The 24,406-nt window shown below is 35.8% G+C and overlaps 1 protein-coding gene across 9 annotated transcripts in view; it reads right to left on the reverse strand.

Annotated features, from left to right (window-relative positions):
* The window catches only part of DMD (dystrophin), a 2,070,581-nt gene that overhangs the window by 1,074,154 nt on the left and 972,021 nt on the right, over window positions 1–24,406 (reverse strand). For all 9 annotated transcript variants that reach the window (XM_034649821.1, XM_034649815.1, XM_034649816.1 and 6 more), the window contains one exon: window positions 11,954–12,101. In XM_034649821.1, the coding sequence (XP_034505712.1) occupies window positions 11,954–12,101 (148 nt within the window). The remainder of the gene's footprint in view (window positions 1–11,953; window positions 12,102–24,406) is intronic.

The following is a 24,406-nucleotide window of genomic DNA, read 5'->3' on the forward strand; positions in this document are numbered from 1 at the left end:
AAACAAAAAAACAAAAATGTAACCAACAAAAAAAGAAAATGATGTCCTCAACATCATTTCTGGCCATTTCTTCCCAGGTATCCGTGATCTGTCAAGATTACTTTTCATTGTGTCCTACCCATATCACCATTTTTTAGAACACCATCAATTTTCAAATATTTCCCCCTTTTTCTGAATGTAGCCTGCTCTTGCTCATTTCCCTTATCACCTCCTCTGCAAAGCTCTTCCAAATCTTCTAGCCAGTTACTTACTTCTTTTGTTCTCCCTTCCCTGACTCCCCTGATACTATACCTACCTCTATTACACTTCTTAGCTGCCATTTTAATTGTGTTAATGTCCATCTGCTGAATATACCATTATGTGAAAATCATTTAAATGTTCATCAACTTGGTAAACCTTGCATTCTCTGAATAGATTGGGATTGTGTCAATTTTAACATCCTGAGCACCTCCTATGTCCGACACACAGCAGCTCCCCTCTCAAAGTTTACTGAATAAATGTATTGATTTTAAAAGTTAATTGAAATAAAAGGAATTGTCAGGGCTAAATGTTCAAATTAGAACTTAACGGTGGTACACAGGTTCTCTAAAATACATGTAATCTTATGGGAAGATCCATCTCTTGGGTAGGACAACTGTCATGGTCTCCTAGGCCCCATGCATGGGGGAGTGGTTGGTGTCATGTGCTTCTCTTGTCTAAACATCATTATAATTCTACTTCAGAATTTCTGTTCTTAATGATATCCCAAGGAGACTACGAAATATTTCAACAGTTCACCCTCTTTTCAATGATATTATCTTTGGTGGTTATGTACTGGTTGAAGTGCCCTTAATGCTCTTCTAGGGATAGCCCTTGTTATGAGATTAAATTTTCAAATTCCTATGAACTAGGACTAGGTAGAGTTTGTTCCTTATAACATACATCTTAAACAAATGCTCATAAGCTTTGGCTAAAGAAATTAATAAGCAGTACAGTATAGTTTAACAACTGTGTTGTTAAAATTAAGGTTATTTCACCAATCCATAATTAGTATTTAAAATACATGTATTGTCCTTTTGTAAGCACATACAAAAGCCATACATTATTAAAAACAAATAGAAATTCAAGGATGAAATGTTTGAAAGAATCTATTATTTGAATATATCAGTAAAATAGGATTTTTTAAGATAAATCCATGTTAACTAGGATTTACAATACAATATAAGCCTGTACTATTAGTTGTAATGCCAGGATTTAGAGAACTAGACTGGCACATCAAATTTATTCATTTTCACAGCCTGCAGACATTTTAATGTCTGAGTAGCAATAAGAACAAATTACCTAAAAACTTTTAATAATGTATAATAAATTAAGACTGAATGGTAATGAAAATTGGGTACAACAGGACAAAATTATGAATCTCGTATAATGATCCAACCTCACTTAAAGCCTGGAAACAACACTGGTATTCTGGAATATATGACCACAGTTGATCCTAATTGTTTCTCTCCTGTCAAACAGAAATTGCGCATCAATCTCAAAGTATTGCAAACTGTTCATTACATGCAAATGGTTATGTTTTGCAGGCTTTCCAAGGGGACTCAAACTTCTATATAAAAGGAACCAGGTTATACAGAGTTTCTGTAATGATGCTAAGTTTCCTTCAGTTCTTCATTGATAAGCAACAGAAATTGCCTCTGCTAATAAGGAGATTCATGGTAAAGAAATGGAAGGGTTCACAGGACTGAAGGGAAAATCAAAGTATCAAGCTTGGAACAGGCAGGGCTCCAGAGAGTCCCCAGAGTAGGAGTCCTTTGCTGTTCTTGATCAGCCATTCTCATTAGAATGAATAAACTCCAACCTTATCAGTTACCACAAGATTAAAAGTCCCAAGAAAAAAATATGATTGGCCAAGCTTAGGACCTACACTTAGGACCACTGATATGGTGAGAGAAAAGCTCCAGCAGAAAAACCTTTAGAACTCTCTGGGACAGAATACTTCATTTATTGTCCCACTAAGACTGTGCAGGTACCCAAGAGCAACTGGTGGTACTGTCAGTAAGACAGTTGCTATACACTTTTCAAAATGCCTAAGTCCACCACACATTATTTAAGTGACTTTAAAAACCTCTTTTGCTTTTTAATCAAACCTTTTCTCTTAATTCATGGAGTTGAAACTTGACTTACAGGCACCTGGGTGGCTCAGTTGGTTAAGCGTCTGCCTTCGGCTCAGGTCATGATCCCGTAGTCTTGGGATCAAGCCCCAGGTTCTCCCTTTCCCTTTGCTCTTCCCCTGCTTGTGATCTTTCTCTCTCTCTCAAATAAATAAAAAAAATAATCTTTTAAATAGAGAAAGTTGACTTAAATAACAAGCCTATTTTGATTTCCTCTTTTTTTTACCACAAATTTCAATTTGTTTTATGAACATGGCCCAACTCCATTTCTTATATCAAATAAGAAAGAAAGCTTAAAGAGAAGGTAAAAAGGACACTTGGATTTTTATTGCAACTTATTACTCTATCTTCTAAAGCAAGAGTTAGTAAACTTTTTCTATTAAGAGCTACACAGTTCCCATTTTAAGCTTTGCAGGCCAGGCAGTCTCTGTAACTACTTAACTCTGCCTTTGTAGCAACAAAGCAGCCATAGACAGTTTGTAAATAAATATGTGTGGTTGAGCTCCAATAAAACTTTATTTACAAAAACAGGTAGCTGGCAGGTTTTGGTCCCATAAGTTTGCTCTTCTAAAGAATTTAACATCCTTAGGATCAATATTAAGTGTAATACATACTGTATTAAAATTCATTTCATTGCAAGTACTCTGAAGGATATCACAGGTGAGATATTTACTTAACAATAATAATGAGTTCAATATTCTACATGAAGTCCTAGAATCTATGGGGTAGCACATTTGTCTATTGTTTCAGTCTCTCTGCAATATTCCTCAAAATGAGCCTAAGTAAAATGAAAGCCTGAACCTGGACAAAGAAGGGATTTAAACTTGAAGGACTGCATAGTTATAAACTAAAATTATGTACTGACAAAAAGTAATAGTGAACCAACAAAGCCTTAAAAGGGAACATGCTACTATATAAATATGCATCCATCTCCAACATATCTATTTTTTCTTCTCCCCATATCCCTGAATCATTCCTCTTTATTAGTTTTGATCAGAATGGCTTAATACAAATTAGTTGCCACTAAAGTTCTGTCCATTATAGCCTCATAAAAGAACAAGAATTTTAAAATTTGTGAATTATGATATTTGCAAACAATCCTGGTCTCTGGCATATACCTATAATTTGGTTATAGAGTAGGAAGATTTACCATCCTTATGACTAGATACTTGCTATTCAGCTTGATGAATAGTTCATCCTGAACCATCTCATCTGTGAACAGGCCTTTTGTCCTATAATGTCAATTTTATCATTTTTCAAAATTTACAATTTATGTCAGAACATTTTCTCACTCTCTGTGTGACTTCTTCATAGCTAGCTCTTTCCTTGTGCTGCCTTTCATAATATTGCTCTTTCCTGGCTCCCAAAGTCATGTTTTCTCAATTGAGTTTGGGAATCCCAGAGGTGTAATGGAGGGGTGTCAAAAAGGACTAGGGAACAAAAATAAGTGCTGTAGAAAAAACACTCCTGTTTCCCCGAGGCTGGTTCCAGGACTTTCTGGAATAATGACACCTGACATGTGTTTCCACCTTAGCCTTAATATGCTAAACTCCAGAAGCTGTTAGCTTATTAAAGGAAATGGGCTTCTTTGCCAACTCTGTATCCCTAGCAGTCGGCAAACCCTTACATGTGGTAGGCTCACACTAAGTGTTTGTTGAATGGATTCGGGTATTTATGACATGCTCAAGGAGTAAGAGAATGGAGCCATCATACTGTTTAACCATCAGCAAATATGAAAACTTCAAATACTCTGTACAAAGAAGAGGACAGGGCAACTCAATATAAGGGAGCATTTCTTGGACACCAGATGGAAGGAAGGACAAGTTTGGGGATAGTCTACCTAAGCGAGTAAGACGATGAATATATAATTCTTCCATTTATTTCATTATTAATTATAATGAGTATTATATGTACTACATACAAGGAGAGTATTCTTTTTTTGAAAAAGAGAGAGAAAGAGGGCAGAGCAGAGAGGAGGTGCAGAGGGAGAGGGAGAGAGAGAATCTTAAGCAGACCCTACACTGAACACAGACCCTAACGTGGGGCTTGATCTCACGACCCTGAGATCATGACCTGAGCCAAAACCAGGAGTCAAGTGCTTAACCAACTGAGCCACCCAGGCACCCGATGGGAAGACTGTTCTAAGTGCTGAGTAGATACCTGTGACCAAGAAAGACCAAGTCCCTGCAAGGTTTACATTATAGTTCGAAATATAGATAATAAACATGCAAACATATATTACAATTAGCAACTGACAGTGTTACAAAGAAAGTGTGTGTGTGTGTGTGTGTGTGTGTGTGAGAGAGAGAGAGAGAGAGAGAGAGAGAGAGAGAGAGATATCTCATCAAAGATGAGAGAAGTTACAAAAGGCCGTGTCTGAGAAAAAACATTAGAACACAAATGTATATAAATAAAGAGAAGTGTATAAAAATCCTGAGAGGGAGGGGACCAAGACATAGCAGATAAGAACTGGAGATAGGGCAGAACCCTCAAGCAAAGAGAAGAGCAAATTTAATCATAGGAACAGGCATTGGAAGGGTAAGAAACCATGAGAGAAGAAACAGCAAGACCAGTGTGGCTAGAATGTGTTCTTTGCAAACTATTGCACTTCATGAAAATCACTTATATTAGCATTAATCTTTTGCTTCATCAAATAATAATTTTGAATTCACATTGCTTCTATGTTGATGTGAGTTTTTTTCCTCAATTTTCAATTTGCAATTAGCATGCTTCACTTTTATTTGCAGATTCTTACTCTCTTGATAATTTCTTACTCTAAGACTGGGGATCCCTTAGGGATGACATGTTTTTCATGCGTTTTAAGCAGTTCTTTACTGCTATGGTTATTACAATAAGTTATAGTTTTGGTTCTTGCTTCTTTCCAATAATGGGTGGCAATCTGTCATCTTCTTAAACATGCCATGCTGGACAACAAGAACAAGCCATTGGAATTATCCAATTATTTTAATATACTTATTTTATGAAAGACACATTTGATAGGCAACAATTTAGAGCCCCTCTCTGGATTTCTGCACTGTGCCAAACCCCCAATAAATCTGTTATTTACTGCTTCTGAAAAGATGCATAGGAGCCAAGAAGTTGTAGAGGAGTTTCTAAGCAGTAATAAAAGGCTAACAATATTTACATAAGAATGAAGTGTCCAACTGTTTCTCTGTTTTAAAAGACTGAATTCTCCTGCCACGACCAGTTAATAACATTGAAAAGTTCACTGTAAGATGTATTCCCATGTTTATACAATGCTGTAACCCTAAAGCAAGTGATGAGAGACAAATTCTCTTCACACTAAATTTTCATGCTCATTCCCTTACATTTGCTTGTGTCCTTTAGTTACAGAAACAGGGACTACCAAACAAAACTTTATTACTGCTGGGGAAATATAAAGGGCCAGCAATAGTATGAATTATTCTTAACATCAGGGTCCCAATGAAGGGCAACAGATGGCAGAAATTTTTACCCCAGTAATTTTTCCATCAAAGTTCCTATCAGCATTTGAGTCCCAGCAGTGCGGCTGTTAAGAAGCAGTTCAACTCACCAGCCAGCTGGTGAAAATCAGCACTGTAAAAGCCAACTGTATAGAAAACATACTTGTATTCAATTTGGTCTTTTACACCATATGCCTTTTTCTAGATAACCTTTGATTTAATCCATATTCATTCAAAGTCATTCATCTCCTATAAAGTCATTCGAGGGAGTAGATGACCGATTAGGTTTTAGAGTACCTACAAAGAAAAGTACCAAAACTTGCTCTGTGGCAGATAGCGTCAGGGACCTATGCACATCCATTCAGTTCTCTTTATTTCTGGCAAGCCAATGGGTTTTCAGTAATGACACCTGCTGCTTGAGGCCTTTCTGCCCTGCAAACTGGGTGAGACTTCCTTTATGAGAAAGAGAGCCTTTTCATGGACCCACTTGTCTCAAACTTATGGGCACACCCCTACCTAACTCCAGTGTGTTCTGTGAATCTAAACTTCTGAGACTTGGGTCCTTTATAAAAGCACTGTGGATTTATTTTCCTCTATCACAAATGGCCAAGGTAAGGCAGATCTGCAGAGCTGCTAAACATAGACTCTTAGATTCTTCTTTCTTTGCCTCCCTCCCAACTCCAAGACACCAGTGCCTTTTTTTTTTCCATTTATCGTTTCATCTGAGAGCTCACAGTAATGTTCTCATGCTATAACTACATAGTCTCTAAGGAATTTTCCATTCTTCATTCAAGATTCCAATTTGAGAAAAGGCAAAGTATATTCTGCTTAACTGGGACATAAAATTAAACTAAGGTTTTAGGATTTGATGGTGAACGTGAATACTACAACATGACACATTTAATCCATGTTGACTTTATCCTCTATCACAGTGAATTAAGATGTATCATTATGTTACAAAGTAAACAGCTTTTAATTGAATTTCTTTACAGCAATATATATAAATATATTGCACACGTACAATACGATATATATTATGGAGGAGTAAACATGGTAGCATTGAAAGATACACCAGAAAACTAATTAACTTCACCTAAAAAAGATGATGTTTTGCTTAAAAACAGCAGTTAACTCATGTCAAAATAACACACTGCTGTCCCACTCCCTAAGCTGGCTTAACATTTGTCAATTTAAAGCCTAAAAAAATTTCATCTAAACAATCCCTCTTCTGTTTACTTCTTAAGTTGCTTTTAAAAGGAATTTCTTAAGATTGCAAGGTGTCATGCTTGTTCATGGCACCATTCTTTAGAAAGTGCTGTTAATTTTTATTTAGTCATCTGTTAATGGGAATTTGGGTTTTTTTCCACCTTGTGGCTATTATGCATAGTGCTCCTATGGGCATTCATCTACAAGTTTTTGTTTGAACACATGTTTTCAAATCTAGGAGTGAAATTGCTGGGTCCTGTGGACATTTTATGTTTAATTTATTGAGTAATGGCAAACTGCTTTCCAGAGCTGAAATATGGTCCACTAAGCACCATTACCCCATAAAACAAACAGGCACCATTTCCATGAATAGCAAAAATATTCCACTCTTTTAAATATTCGATCTAATGGTGATTTTTATAATTTCTACTGTCAACCTCAAGAATTTTCAACCGCATTAAATAAGAGTCCATGTTTTAAAACTTACTGCTTTCTACTCTAGAAGGATGTGTAAAGCTCAATGTTAAGACACATTATGATTTCCACTTTCCTGTTTTCGCTCAAGGTACTTGTTGGCATACCAATTCACTTTGTCACTATATGAGTTAATGTTATTTTCATAACTTTCTTTCATGGTGTTCAGCTTTCCCCTTGAAAACTCCCATTAACATTTCTTCTTGCTCTAAAATGAGTAGGCAGAAGTGTCAGCTATCTGAGGAGGATGTGTTTGGCTGAACTAGAATTTTCCTCAATTCCTAATCCAAGAGCTGTACTTTGAGAAAATGTCATAATTCATAAAAAGATAAAGTTTAATGAAATTGCCAGGTTGTCAAATCTGTATTTCAGATGGTTGGGGACAGTAATTCAGTAAATAAATTTTTGTTTTTATAAGTATAGGCTAATCACTTATGAAGTATGATTAGTTATAGTAAGATCTTTCATTTAATGAGTAATTATTTTGTGGAAAATGTAATTCTAAGTGGTACCTGCACATCTCATTTTTATTTCTTTTTAAGAGAAGAGATAGCAGAGGCACAGAGAGACATAAGACACTTTCCTAAGATTCTGCAACTATTAAGCTAAAAGAACTAGGATTTGAACCCACACTTTGTGAATGTGGCTTCCAACCTCTTAGCCAAACTTCTGAACTTCTATTAGAGCCTAATGTGGCAAGTCAATATTTTTGTGGGTGATAAAAATTTGTATATGTACTGTTACTGCTGGTGGAATGAATATATGAGAAGATGCATAAATAACTGAGTTCATGTATTAACAAATGAGTTTTTAGTGGCATATAACATAATTGATATATTCTCATGTAAAAAATTAATTTTTAGAAAGAGATTTCCTATCGTGGCATGACACATTTTTGGAATATCTTGAAAAATGTGAATTCACATATTTAATTTTATCATTAACTTGGGACAGAGAAAAAAATCATTGAGTTGAATGGAACCAGACCATCTATCTGTTATTGGCAGTCACTTTATTTTGAATGACAATACCAAGTGTCAGTAGGACACTGATTTATCTTTTTTCAAGTTAACGAGTTAAATAAAATGCAGTTTGATAGAAATATATATAGAAGAGCATACAACATGTACATACTTTTTATTTTATTTCATATTTAGACATGATATTTTTGCTAAAAATCATACATGTGAGGCTTTAAACTCCAGTGTATCCCTGTGTATGTCTGTTTAGTATATGGGCAGCTTGGTTGATTTTCCTCAAAGCAACCATTACTGGTTCATGCCAACAAATCTGCACCATCGACATTCTGTTTCCTAAAACAATTTCTTAGCAAAAATTTAAACTCGTTCTCTTATTTGTTATTAATTAACAATGATTATGGCCAAGGCAGCTGAAATTATCAGAGATTCTATTTGTCTTACTAATGGTGATACCTTACAGTGTCCTTCTGGACTTGTTTTCTGAGACTTAGCAGAATGGCAAGATAACCTTGGGCATGTTATGTACGTGTGTGTGCACGCATGTATGCACATATGCATGGGCATGATTTTGGAGCTTCCTAATCACTAGGGAAAAAAAACACCTTAAATGATTAGAGGATTTGCAATATCATTTGCAGTTCCTTAGCTAGAAGAACTTTTCCTGGTCATGCAGAATTCCCCTTCTTATTTCATGTGTAAGTTGAGTAAAAAACAGACTAAATAAAATAGTCTTTTAAAAAATTCCTCAATTAAGGGGAAAAGTTTTGATAAGATGTTTATCAATGTCAACTAAATGACACTGTCAAGAACTGAGGATCATTAGACATTCTCAAGGCATTTACAAGCATCACACGGTTGTAAGAGTATGCAGAAGTATGTGTACTAAAAAGATGAAATGGCGTCAAAATCCTTTCACTTGGATAGCCACTTCTGGTCAAGTTGGAGTAACAGGGACCAGATTTAACCTCTTGGCTAAAAACTGAAGAAAATGGACAAAATATATGAAATGATGGTTTTGAAGACATTAGATACCTGGCAATGAAAGATACTGATCTCTGAGAAATTAGAAACAAATGAGGTGACTCCACAATTGTTGCCACTTACTGTCTGGAGAGAATTCCAGGCTACGACAAAGGATAAAGAAACTCTCACAAAGCTAGGGAGTCTCTTTGAGTTGACGAGATGAAGCTGGGACTTCCAGGAGGCCAAGGTAGCTAGAGCTCACAGGGCAGAGTACGAAACAGGAGAAAGATACACACAGAGAGAACACTGAAGATCCCCAGAGAGCGCCCTTCCAGGCTTCAGCTGAGTCCTGACGAGCTCTTAATACGTGAGCAAACTACACATGATGAGGGAGAGAACTATGCAAAAAGATGAAAAGTAACAGCCACCAGAGCTCACACACAGCTGGGAATAGTGCCTGTTCTTGCCAGCCATTGTGGAAAACCTCACCATTCACAGGGCATCATAGAGCATACTCAGAAGGGTTTTGCCCCAGTAGTGGAGCAAAATTAGCCCTAGACTTATGCTGTTCTGCTGAAAACTCACAAAGTCTAAAAGAGAGATGCTCAAGAGATCTAGATGCTTCCAAGTAAATTAACTGTGTCCCAGAACAAAGGTCAAGAATGTTTATCGGCACAAAAATACCAAGCACTCAACAAGTTATAATTCACAACATCTGGCATCCAGTCAAAATTACCATTCATCCAAAGAAGCAGGAAAAAAAGAACTATAATGGAAAGAAAACTTAATTGAAAATGACCTGAAATAGACACAGATGATAGAATTAGTAGACAGGACATTATACCAGTTGTTATACCTGTATTGCGTATTTTCCAAAAGGTAGAGGAAAGATTGACAAATTCAGTAGAGACATGAAAGATGCAAAAAGACCCAAATCACACTTCAACAAGGTGTCGAATCACAGAAAACAACAGTGTCCGCAGTTAAAAATATACACTAGATGGGATTAATCACAGATTAGATATTACAAAAGATAAGAGTGGTCAATTTGACGATATAAATCATGTAATACAAATTACACAGAAAACAGACTGAAAATAAAAAGAATGCAACATTAAAAATAATGCCTTAAAAATTCTAAATTTGATGAAAACTAAAAACCCATAATTCAAAGAAGCTTGACAGACCTCAAGAAAAAAAACATGAAGAAAATTATACCAAGGCACATCATAAACCAATTGCTCGATTTCCAAAAGTACTCCCTATTAAGCCTTCTGTGTGTTAATCTCCATCTCGGGGGGGCCTCCATCTCAGGGGGGGCCTCCTGAAGATGCTGACCTGAAATACCAAAATCCATATCAAAACAACTACTCTCTAAGGAGTAGAATGGAAGTATACATACGCTTCTGCATGGCTTTTTATTTTTATAGTGAGTATATATTTTTTAAATAATAAAAAACATTAAAATATATAACTACCTTGTGTAGGTTATCTCTGGAAATGGCAAAAAGTTTAACATCTCCTCAAGTACACCTTAATGGCACATATTTTTGAGACCTAGTAATGCTGCGTTAGCCCCAAGTTCACTTTAGTGCTATCACAAAATGTATTTTCTATATGATGGCAGAATGGAAAGCCTCGGATTTCCTCTATCTTCAATGACAATGCTGATGTATATACAAGTTTGATGGATATATACACAAGTACACAAGATTTTATAATTATTCATGTTCTATGTTTACACAGCTTACTTATATGCATGTGCTTACATGCTTACCTTCTGTACATATTTTTGCTATGCAAGAAATTATATGAGAATAGAAAACTGTAAAGTTGAATGATGTTGCTTTTATGAATCCTGCATTTTGAAATGTCTGAACTTATAATAAATAACCTTTTTCTTTGCTTTCATCTGTCTTAATCAGTATTTTATGGCATTAAAAATTGGCTCGAACTCAAATCTGCTTGACTGAAAATTGATACATGAACAATTTGAGCTAAAAAGTTACCTAAATACTTTAGACTTGGTGTAATAACCGAGTATTTCTTATACCTTAACTATATGTTTTATAACCTAAGATATAACCTCCAAAATCTAATTTATCTTTATCTGCATACTCAAAAGATACAGCAAGTTGAAATTAAAGTGTACACTGATTATAATCTATATGTTGCATTTCCATTAACATAAACCATAATAAAGTCAATAAGTACCACCAATTAACTATGCATTGTTTTGGCCTCTGGACTATCTCAGAAGGCATTCTGTCAATAGAATATATAGAAATATTGCTACATCACCACAGTTATCTCCAGGGAAACAGAACTGTAAATTTATCATGATGGATATTTCCAACAACTACATTATTGCTAAGTATACCACAAGTTCTCCTGGACAGGATTCAACATAAGGCAAAAATACACACTGCCCCAAAGCCATGGGACATCCTGCTGCAAGATTCTTCCCTGTATCACAGATTCAATTACATTTTGCAGTTCATCAGATAAACCGGTTAGATCTAGGCTAACTCTCACCCTGACACAAATAGGCCACAGCGCAGGCTCCCAACATGGTCATCCTGATGATGTTCTAGTACATGTAGTGATGACAACAAAAGTGGGGAATTATAAATTTCCATCACCCTTCACGACCTGAACTTGAAGAAGTTACACAGTTGTGATATTGTGGCAAAGATAAAGACAGTTTGAAAAAAAAGAGATCTTAAAACCTTACCTTCAGATACCATTTGTATTTGGCATGTTCCCAATTCTCAGGAGTTTGTGTCTTTTTGAGAAACTGTTCAGCCTCGGTTAGCCATTGATTAAGTAGCTTCATATCATAATGAAACCGCCGCCATTTTTCCACAGATCTGTCAAATTGCCTAGAGGCAAAAATATGGACCGAGAAAAATAAATGGATTAAACAAATTACATGGACACCACATATATGTTATATTGCATGGACAAGAATATTATTTTGATAGTTTCTCACATTTGTAGATTTCAATTTCAATTAACAGAAATAAATGATATTAAATAAAAAGGATGAATTAAAATAAAAGGCTGTAATTTTTGCTTCAAAATCAAACACATTTGTTGACTGAAACAAAGATAAAAACAATAATTGTAGAGTATTAACATTTTCTTCCCTATGAGCATACTTAATTTAGAAAATTCTAGGAATTTAAAAAATATATTAGCATCTAAGACATTAAGCATTTCGAAACTAGATATTCAATAACAATGTATTTTTTTGGATCAAAATCTAATTATCTGCACTGGGTGTTAAATGTAAATGGTGAATCACTAAATTCTACTCCTAAAACCAATATTACCCTTTTTGTTAACTAACTAGAATTTAAATAAAAACTTGAAGCAAAAAAAACAAATTATCTCCTGAAGCCTATCAATTTCCATATTACCTTTGATCCAAAAGAGTGTATTTATTCATTAAGGTCCTCAAGCATCCAGGATGACAGATGTAACCAACTAACTGATATACTAGTCTAAACCAGGTGATGAGTGTTGTCTTCCTTTAATCTGTTTTATTGTATCTGCTAATATTTTCAATTGGAATGCTGAAGGAACTCAGTACAAAGTACTGTGTTAATATTGCACCTGGAAAGAATATTAAGAAGGAGGTACTTGGTCATGTTCTGGTCACAGAAATGACTGAGGCAGAAATGAGCCAGGGTTGTATGCTAAACTTAAGACAGTTGCACATAAGAATCACCAATTAAACCAGTATCTTTGTGGGTGGGATCCAACACTGACATTTCTAAAAGCACCCAAGTGATTCTAATGTATAGTCAAGGTGAAAAACCTTCTATAAAGTAAGCTTTATTTTTTTATTAATAATTTTTTATTGTTATGTTAGTCACCATATAGTACATCCCAAGTTTTTGATGTAAAGTTCCATGATTCATTACTTGCGTATAACACCCAATGCACCATGCAATACGTGCCCTCCTTAATACCTATCACTGGCCTATCCCAATCCCCCACCGCCCTCCCCGACACCCTCAGTCTGTTTCCCAGAGTCCATAGTCTCTCATGGTTCATTCCCCCTTCTGTTTACCCCCACTTTCTTCTTCTCTTTCTTCTCCTACCGATCTTCCTACTTCTTATGTTCCATAAATGAGTGAAACCAAAGTAAGCATTAAAGTCTTAGGGGGTTATAAACTACTGGGTCTCCTGGGGTCTGTCCAAACAGGTATTTGCTAGCATTAAACCAAAAACCATCCTGAGAATTTCTGGCTGTGGGGCTACCTCAGAGTCCAGGGGCCTGTAGAAGTTCTCTGAGGTCTACTCTTAAGATGCAGTAGGTAATAGTTTTGAATATCTTGACATTTTTTCAGATTTCTATGTCCATTTAGGAAATTTAAATAATCTTAGAACTTAAATAATGCCCCAACTCCCTATTGTTTCAATGGGAAAGGAATGGAATTAATGTTTCTTTTAACAGTTACTATGAGCCAGGAACTGGGCTCCAAGTTTTTACTTATTTCACGGACTCCTACAACACCCCCTACAACGTAACAGTTATTATTCCCATTTTCCACTGGAGAAAAGTGAGAGTCTGAGCAGTCTTCCAAAAGGTAAACAAGAATAAAATGACAGAAAGGGAATTCTAACTCAGATCTCTCTGGCCTCAATGGTGCCTTTCATGGTCTTCCATACTCTTTGGTAGGATATCCTTTTTTCAAGATGAAGTCTTACTAGTTAAATAATTCAAAGAGATAGTTGTAGGGATTTTCTTTCTTCTTTATCATCTTCCAAAAAATGAATCAACATCTACAATGCATTTTATCGGACACCACACTTGATGATTAACTATATTTCTTTCTTTTTAAAGATTTACGTATTTATTTGAAGGGGATAGGGGCAGAGGGAGAAGGAGAGAGAAACTTAAGCAGACTCCGCACTGAGCACAGAGCCCAATGTGGGGCTCAATATCATGACCCTAAGATCAGGGCCCTGAGATCACGACTTCAGCCGAAACCAAGAGTCAGACGTCTAACCGATGGTGCCACCCAGGCACCCCAACTATATTTCTTACTTTAAATATATCCAAAACAGTATTTTGTTAGCATAACAACGGCAGCCAATGGTAGCCAAAAGGGGTAGTCTTTAACTATAGATGGCTTAAAAATAAGAATTCTGCTTTTAATAATCAAGGGCATTCTAGGGTTGATCAAATGTGATATAACCATCAGCCATCAAATGATCTTGGAAATATTTTGCGAGCTTAATGATAATTTGTTTTCATATATTTTCAGCACTATCTAATACACAATAAATGACTTAAGAGTACATCTTAAGAATTTACTCCCTTTATTTTTTTAAGATTTCATTTATTTGAGAGAGAGAGGAGGAAGAAGAGAGGGAGAGGAACAAGCAGGCTACATGCTGAGTGCAGAGCCCAATGTGGGGCTTGATCTCTCGATCCTGAGATCATGACCTGCACCAAAATCAAGAGTTGGATGCTTAACAAACTGAGGCACCCAGGTGCCCCAAGAATTTATCTCCTTTAAAAGAAAATTGTACATTGCATACGTCTCATAGTGACTCACATCACTGGAGTCAAAGTTTTGGTAAATGAGAATCTAATAAGTGATTAAGCACAGTTGGTATTTTTCCATCTTGGTGAGACTACAGTTGATTTCAATTTTCATTATATCTTTCTATATTGTTAAGTTTTTCTACAATGTGCATTTCATACTTTGATATTCAGAAAAAATACAGTAACTTCAAAATAATTTAAAAAGCAGTTTCACATGCTAATGACTACCACCTCTAACTCTCTTCCTGCTACCACAGTTAGAGAAACAGGCAGAAGCTAACCAGAACACAAAGGAAGTTGACATTTGGTCACAATTTACCATTCCTCCACCTTTGTAGCAGTCATCAGTCCCCTTCTTACTTTGCTTTTCTTCCCTCTGATCCAACCACCAGAATTCCAGAATTATCCTCTTGCCAACTGTTTTCAGCTACTGGCAGGTGACTGTTTTTCCAACATTTGTATGTAAATGCCAACTCTTCATTCCAGACTGCTGCACAGATGTGTCCCTCCACCATTCAGAGCACTGGCAGTTACTACCTTCCACTAGATTCCACAAAGTCTCTTCCCCCGCCAACCTCCATTCCTCTCCACAGATTACCTTTCCTCTAAATTCCCCCAAAGAAGAAAACCATAAGGGCCCCTACAATTGATCATGGTACCCCTAGCTCTGCAAGACACAGCGAGAGGTAGGAAGAAAAGGGAAACCTGTTGTAGGCCCAGGATCTCTATTTCCCATCCTTGCTCCAGGCTCACAAAAATGAGACAGGATGGACTTGTCAGCCACACAGGACTATCTGTGGTTCCCCATGCCCTGCTACTGCCTCAGGGCTGTGTGACTCGGCACATTAGTCCCATACTCTTGAAATGCCTTCTTGCCCTTTGGTTCCCTTTTCTCCAACTCCTGCAATGCACACTTTTGCATTAAGAGACTTGATTTGAACTACTTACACTGTGACTTTGTAAACACCTAAATCTAGAGTATTCATTATAGCCTGCAGCTGCTAAAACTTTGAAAACTGTAAAGTTGATATAATTTTATTATTAAAATTAATGTTAAAATGAGTAATTCTATTCAAACAAAATATTAAAGAATAAAAGCCTGCACTTTACACGTGATGGCATTTAATGTGAGTAATAATATTTTAAACTCCATTTCAAGCATTGCATAAAATTTTAAAATATACTTTTCAGCATTTTAATATGCGTTGTTAACAGCAAAGTCTAAATCTATTCTTGAATTTACTACATAAAATTTCATTTTTTTAAAGATTTTATTTATTTATTTGACAGAGATAGAGACAGCCAGCGAGAGAGGGAACACAAAGGGGGAGTGGGAGAGGAAGAAGCAGGCTCATAGCAGAGGGAGCCTGATGTGGGGCTCGATCCCATAACGCCGGGATCACGCCCTGAGCCAAAGGCTGACGCCTAACCGCTGTGCCACCCAGGCGCCCCAAAATTTCATTTTTTATCATGACTGCTTTGAAACTTAAACTCTTCCCCACCAAAGAAAATTCTGAGTAAATAGACATAAATTTTGCTAGTTTTACAATGTTACATTTATAAGTTTAATCAGTCACTAGGCTCCCTAAACTACTCTCACTCCATTAATTGGACTGTCCAGGATTGAGGAAAAAGACAGCAAGACTTAGAAATACATAGAGATATTAAAAATACCATTCAGGAAAATAAATATGTTTTACCCTCTATGTTATTACTAGGGGAAAAAATGTTGTTGCTGTTTTCCCTGGCAGGAAGAGGAAATGTAAAACCAACTAAATAAAGAACCAAAATGGCAGTTTAAACATGTGGATAATAAATCAAGTGATTTTAAAATTTTACAAATATTAAAATTCTCATTCACTATGCAAGCAGTATTTAAAATTACACTGCTGCTTCATTTATGTGCGGCATAACTTACTTCCTGCTGTTCTAAATCAAGTTAGTCAGAATATTCTCAAGCATAAATTACATTTAGGGAGTAATTTAGGTACTTTGGGACATACTTTAACACTTTCAGGTCATTAAGGTGGTGCTCAATTCTATAAAATAGATTTAAATAAATAATATCCTAGTAGCCTTCTGACACATCCATTGTGGCTTTATATTTAAGTCTGCTAACTCAGCATTAGGCTGTTGATTATTTCTTCCTACATATTTCATCTTTGATGAGGTAAGTGGGAGGTACCTTGGCTAAAGCCTCATGGTCCAAACTGTAGGTGCTGATAAATAAAATTAAATTAGTTTTTTGTCCCAAAGCATAGTACCTTACTCCTCCCTACCCACCCTCTTCCCCACTTTTCCAGTAATATAATTATGTAGTTAAATCTAAGTATGCTAGCAGTTATGAAGGTTTTTTTCTGCAGAACCTGACCTACTCTGAGGAGCTCCCCCACGGCTTCAACTCTGACCACCTCTCTTATACCTTTTTTTTTTTTTCTCTCCTAAGGCACTGCCCCAGATTTCTAGGCTAAAGCGTGTCCTCTGATGTCTATTTTTTTTTATTACTGGACCCGGGTCCACTCATGTATAATTGACTGTCTCACTGCAAACAATCACTGGGTACAGGCTTGTACCTGAACCCACAACCTCATCTTTTCAAGCAGACAGACCTCAGTAGTCACAGTGCCAAGGCTGGAATTCTGGCTTCATCATTTACTGTATGGCCTTGGACAAGTAAGTGACATCTCTGAAAAGTGAGTATAAAGTAGTACCTACCTCCTTCTAAAGGTTAATGGTGTGGGTGAAATGAATGAATGTATTTAAATTTCTAAGAAAAGTGGCTGGCAGTGTTCAACAAACAGTTGTAGTAGTTGTTGGTGTAATTATTCTGCCTCTATTTGGCTTACATTTTCAAATGCAAATCAAATCACCAATATAGAATCCAAGACATGTCAGTGCCTCTTCGGTGGGGATAAATCATTAGCCAGTTTATGGAAGTTGAATCATTACTTTAGCATAGAATCTATGGTGGACCATGTCTGATCCTACCCACACTATACATGTTTTTGAAACACTTTTTATTGTGAAACAATATGGAGAAGGATACATACAATCCCATGTTACCATCCCCAAAGCCAATAAATTAAATAAAAAAAATTTTCCAGTAGCTAGAACCCCTCCTGAACTCCCTCCCAATCACTACTCCCTGCTGCCCCCACAATATAACCTCTCTCCTAACTTCCATGGTAATCATTCCCTTAGAGATTTATAATTTATGTAATTTAAATATACATCCCTAACACTGGATTTTGGTTTGAATACTCTTTTGAACTTTTTATAAATACAACCATATAATATGTATTATTTTGTGTGAGGGTTTATTAGCTCAATATTATACTTTTATGCCTTTTTCCCCTTCAAAGTTATACTTTTAAGATTTTTATTAGAAATGTTTAAATTTAGTTAATTAAAAGTGTTTCTTGGGGCACCTGGCTGGCTCAGTTGGTTGAGCGTCTGACTCTTGATTTCAGCTCAGGTCATGATCTCAGGGTCCTGGGACAGAGCTTAATAGGGAGTCTGCTTGAGGATTTCTCCCCCCTCCCAATAAAGAAATAAATCTTTTAAAAATGGTTTCTTATTTGTTGTTGTATAATATTCTTCTGTGTACTTTTTTAAAACTGTAAATGAATATTTAGATCATTTCTAGTTTGAAGCTATTATACTGCTGCTATGAACATTCCTGTACCTATCTCCTGGAACATGTGCAGAAGCATTTCTGTGGAATAAATACCTAGGACTGAAACCGATGAGCCATGGGTTATGTACATCTTTAATATGACAAAATACTATCATATGGTTTTCACTCCTAGCATAGTAGCATATGAAAGTTTATACTCCTCTTTATAACTCACAGTCCAAGTAGCAGTGTATGAGAATTCTAACAGCTCCATATTCTCACCGTCACCTGGTACTGTCAGACTATTAAATTTTAACCATTCAGGTCATACATAGCAATATTTTTGTTTTAATTTGCAAGTCGCTGACTTCTAATGGGGATGGCAAATTCCTTCTATGTTTATTGGCTGTTTAGATATCTCATTTTGTGAAAATGACAAAAGTCTTAGTGTTGCTGTGAAACATTAAACACATTTGCTATATACTATAAAGTGATCATTACATAAGCACCAACCAGACCAAGATATAAAACAATTGTCAGCAGTCCAGAAACCCTCTTTGTGCCACTCCCCACTTTGCAAGAACTTCTCTCAGTGTTCTATCACTGTTCTTTCTTAAAGATTTGTAGGAAATCTTTGTAATTATGGGTACACACACTTAATCAGTTCTATGTGTGTTCCAAGTATCTTCTCCCACTCTGTGGCTTTCAGTTTTATTTTCTCAATGCTGACTTTTGATGCACAAAAGTTATTAATATAGAACATAGTCTACTGTATTTTTTTACTTATGATTAGTGCTTTATATATATATATATTTAAGAAATATTCCTCCAACATTCATTAACATATTCTCTTTTGTTATAAAATATCCAACATTCATTAACATATCCTCTTTTGTTATAAAAGTCTTATTAATTTGCTTTTCTCCCTTTAGATTTATAATCCTCCGGGGTTTTATTTTCATGTATAGTTTATTTTCATGTATATTTTCACGTATGAACTAGGACATGCGTATATATATGAACATGTGAATGACCTAGTTCATATGTACATATAATTTTCTAATAGAAGATTCTATTTTATTTTGTAAAGTAAGACACACACGGAACAAAATAATGATGTACAGTGGAAAAATAAAAATGTGTGCAGTGAAAAGTCTCTCCCACTTGACTCCCTCAACTCAGCTAATTCTGCTATCATTGTAAATAAAAATTTTATAATTTGAAATATTTCTAGAGCAAGGCAAAGCAATACAGATGCAATGGTATAAAGTAATAGCTTTTTCATTCAGTTTTATTATTTTCAGTAAATCCATTGCTAGTATTTTTAAAGCTCAGGATTGACATTTTATTTTGTGATACCTTTAATCCTCTCTAGGTTGTGACTCTGGTTCTAAGGGTTCAAACCAGTTTAGAATGGTATTTTGCTTTTAAGTTTCTCACAGTGATTATCCTTGAGTTTCCAAACCCATTCTCATGCCTTTATTCCCTCTCTCTACTGCTGAAATCCTCTATATTTTGTTTCCCTTGTTTCTCATCATGTGTTAATCTATTGCCATATGAATAAACAGAAAAGATGGACTTTATTTGCACTGCATCACCAACGTCAACACTTAATGTGATCTCTTTCCAATCACAAGGGACTCTTTTGCCATGCTTAAAGGGAGGCAGAGGTATTTTTTACTGAAAAAGAAATCCCGTTATTATAGGCGAACCTCTTGGATTTCCTGTCTGAACACTTCCCTAAAGAATCTCCTTAACTTTTAAAAGTTCAGTTAACATATACAGCAGGGGTTGGCAAACTTTCTTAATAAAGTTCTCACGAATAAGTACTTCAGGCTTTGTTGTCCACGCAGTCTTCGCCACAACTACCCAACTCTGCCACTGGAGTCCAAAGCAGCCACACGCTGAATAAAAGCAAATGGGTTTGGCTGGGTCCCAATTAAATTCTATTTACAAAAATGGGTGTTGGGCCAGATGTAGACCTGACCTACCCTGCTTCTACAAAGTGATTACCACACAGTTTTAGGTTCTGGCCTTTACCTGAGCTCTTTATCCAGCTGTTTTGTGGAACCTCAAACATGACATGTTACCAATTCCTTATTTTCTCCTCTGAATCTGTACTTGTAATTTTAGTTAATCATTTCCAAGCTGGAAATTTGGAGGTCATCCTTTACTCCTCCCTTTCTTTCTCTCCATGCTTGTCTCTAGATCCCACCAGTTCTAACCCAGAAATGACTCTTGAATTTGGTCTCTTTGTTCTAGCCCCACTGACAAGGCCTTTCTTGAAAGCCTCTAATACCTTTTCCTTTCCGTATCCCAGCTCATCTCTCCCTACCACCATTTTCTCACAATTCTCTAATCTACGTCCACAGTGCCATCCCTTTTTCCTTCTTGGTGACAACACAGAAACTCACACAGATCACGACATATACTACACTTCAATACATTGAATTATTTCAAAATTTCTGTAACAATCCAAATTCTGCTTTTATATGGGCCTTTTGCTATATATTAGATTGTCACCCTGATAATATCACTTTATTCTATGAAGCCTGCCTCCCCTAAAGTAAGTTATTCCATAAGACAAGTTTCTCCCACTCTGCAAAAGCCTCTATCAACATTCTACTTCAGGTTCTAATTATGTGTTTACAGAACGATCTTTGCCAATAGAATACAAGCCTCCTACACAAAGGAATATGCCTTATTCACCTTTGAATTTCTAGCACCGAGCAATGTTCCTGGCACATAAGTGTTTAATATATTTTTTAAATGAATAAATGGACAAAATAATTCATGAGTAATTTGCATGGGTTCCTTATATCTTCCATTTAGGAGCCAGGAGGCTTGGGTAATCCCTTTTACTTCTTCGAATCCAGTTGTTTCATAAAGCAAGGATAATACTGCCTACATTGCATAGCATTTTGATGAGGATGAAAGTACACTGTAAGCAATAAATAACTAATATTTTAGTGTTTTGTTATTAACAACCTATGGTAATCTGAACATTTTATATTGTTGAAACAAAATTTAGAATTAAAAAAATCTCACCCTATATCAGAAAGCATCTTGCAAATAAGTCAATACATTTCCAGAGATTCGTTGCTCTCACTAATAGGAAACACAAAATGACTTCTAAATATAGATAGTTTAGGAAGCTCAACACCATTCTACAAAAAAACCAATACACTTTGCAAAAACTTGCCAAGGACTAATTTAAGTATGAGGATACACAATTACTTAAGAACTATGACTTTTAAATGGGAGTGTTTCAGACTAAAGTGATATTGATAAAAGTCACCTTATATCCAAGAATTCAATAGTGTTACTTTTTTTTTTTTAATCAATGGAGTTCATTTATTGATAGTATTACTTCAAAAATAGTAATTGTAGTGGAACCCGGCCGGCTCAGTTGGTAGAGCATGTGACTCTTGATCTCAGGCTTCTAAGTTTGAACCCCATGTTGGGTGTGGAGATTACTTAAAAATAAAACCTTTAAAGTAATAATTGTAAAGTTAGATAAATGTTAATGACATTATTTGTAAGGACTCACAAATACTGAAGGTTATCAATAATAATACATAAAGAAATCCTAAAATTTTTTAGATTTCTAACATGTTTTTTAAACTTTATTGATCTCTTATTGGGCATACATCTCTGAATGCGACCTAAAATGGGCACTGTAGTAGTCTCTTTTTCCTACAAGTAGGCAAATCCATGGAGGAGGAGGTGAAAACAGAAAAGCCTCATCAATAAGCTTGAGTCATCTTAAATAAATGAAGACTTTTGGAACTCTAAGTATACAACACACACACACTCAGACATTCAAATATGTGCATATGTATACACACAAATCAGAACTTGACCTAAGTACATATAAGAGGTTTTTTTCTAAAGATTTTATTTATTATTTGTCAGAGAGAGAGAGAGCACAAGCAGGGGGAGCAGCAGAAGCAGAGGGAGAAGCAGAGGGAGAAGCAGGCTTCCCACTGAGCAGAGAGTCCGATGCAGATGCTTAACCAACTAAGCCACCCAGGTGCCCCCTAAGTAGATACAAGAGTTTTAGAGGCCTTCATTAAGCATATTATTTTGTCTTAGTAACAGATACCATAAACATCTCTGGGATAAATTCTTAAGTATTCAAATACATAGGAATCTATACCTTCACCTACTCCTGACATCTGATTATTTAATTAGCTAATTATAAAAAGAAAAGCAAAAGTGTCTCTGATATTACTAATGTCTCTGGTATCCCACAAATCTCCTTTGCCCTTCTCTTTTATAAACATCTTTGTCATAGTACCAAGTCCCAGCAGGCCAATGACGTGTAAAGGGTGCAATATTTGACAGTTCTGTTATGGTGGGGAGATACTTAGGGTATGCTATCCTGCACAGTTTCTGAAAAGAAAACATACACACACACAATGTAGGATTATGCTAATATTAACCTAAAAATTACGCAATTTCAATGTCTTGATTTGGCACAATTAGCACCCTGTAAAAATACCCAAAGTAGCAAAAATAGTTTGCTATTAGTGAGTTGTAATGTTACCTTTTATATTAGGATCTTTTGGAGAAATCAACTAAAGAAATTGATTCAGCAGTCTAAATTAAACAATTAAAAATTTATTAAAAAGTTTAAGGTCATATTCTTTCTGAGGACTTGATATATTCATGGATCTCCTCTACAAAATGTGAGCATTTAATTTACATATCTCCTAGTCTATAGTCCAAATAAAGATGATACAGTATTGAACATCATGGCTCTTAATCTTATTTTTAATTTGACTAGAGAGAATATTCAAAATAAGGATGTCTTTCTCTTCATTCAGACACAAACATATGTAACTGACATAGGAACTTTTACCTAGAAACAGCAGCAAAGGCAGTCACAACCACAGGTATGTGCTAAGCATCCTATGAAGTTCTTCAGATTCCATAGAGTATTTAATATTTTCACAACAGCTTGGGGTAGGTACTACTATTATACTTCGTGAATGAGAAAACTGAGACATTGGGAAGCGAAGCAACTTCTCTATTTCCAAGCAGGAATCTAAGGCAATGCTAGAGGTGAATAACACTATTTAACAGTTTATGTTTTTTTTGTGTGTGTGTCATTAGAATTAGTAAATGCCACATTATCTCAGGGAAGACAAGAATTTCTACTTCTCTAACATGCTGTTCCCTTGGGCATAAATCATATTCTTACTCTTTAGTTCTATACCTATATTTCCGAGAATCATAAATCTTATATTTAAAAAGTAAAGGATTCAGGGGCGCCTGGGTGGCTCAATCGGTTAAGCATCTGCCTTAGGCTCAGGTCATGATCCCAGGGTCCTGGGATCCAGGCGCATCGGGCTCCTTGCTCAGTGGGGAGTCTTCTCCCTTTCCCTCTCCCTCTGCTGCTGCTCCCGCTTGTGTTCTCCCCTCCCCCAATAAATAAATAAAATCTTTTAAAAAAAGTAAAGGATTCATAAATGACCCGACCTCCAGTTTAAGCGGCATTGTCCCAAACTAACATTTCTTCCTTCTAGTCACTTCTGATTATATATCATGACCCTGCATACCACATTCTCCAATCAAAAGGAATTTAACTTAATATTCCATGAACATCTTGGACAGTTCCTCATCTTTGTTGTTTACTTTTTTCTTCATAATATTTCTTGTCAAAATGTTATTTCCTCCACGAGAAGCTTTCTGAGGCTCTTAATTAGAAGTAATCCATCCTCTCTGTACCTCTCCAACACTCCTTTTGTCCTGTTTTAAAAAATTTACTCCATTTTAATTTATATTCATATCATTACCCCCAAACTATAGCAATTGCTCTCTAAGGATAGAAACTATGTTGAATCACCATTTTTACCTTCTATATGACAAGTACTCATAAATACTGTTGGACTTAATTTTTGCATAGTCAACATTAATTAACGTAATTAATTTTAATGCATATAATTGATATTCATTTTGAAGTATTATTATACCTTTTAATAGGAAAATGTTCTGTAGATTAG

The sequence above is a fragment of the Ailuropoda melanoleuca genome, chromosome X (genome assembly GCF_002007445.2).
Source record: "Ailuropoda melanoleuca isolate Jingjing chromosome X, ASM200744v2, whole genome shotgun sequence".
Classification (NCBI taxonomy): Eukaryota; Metazoa; Chordata; class Mammalia; order Carnivora; family Ursidae; genus Ailuropoda; species Ailuropoda melanoleuca.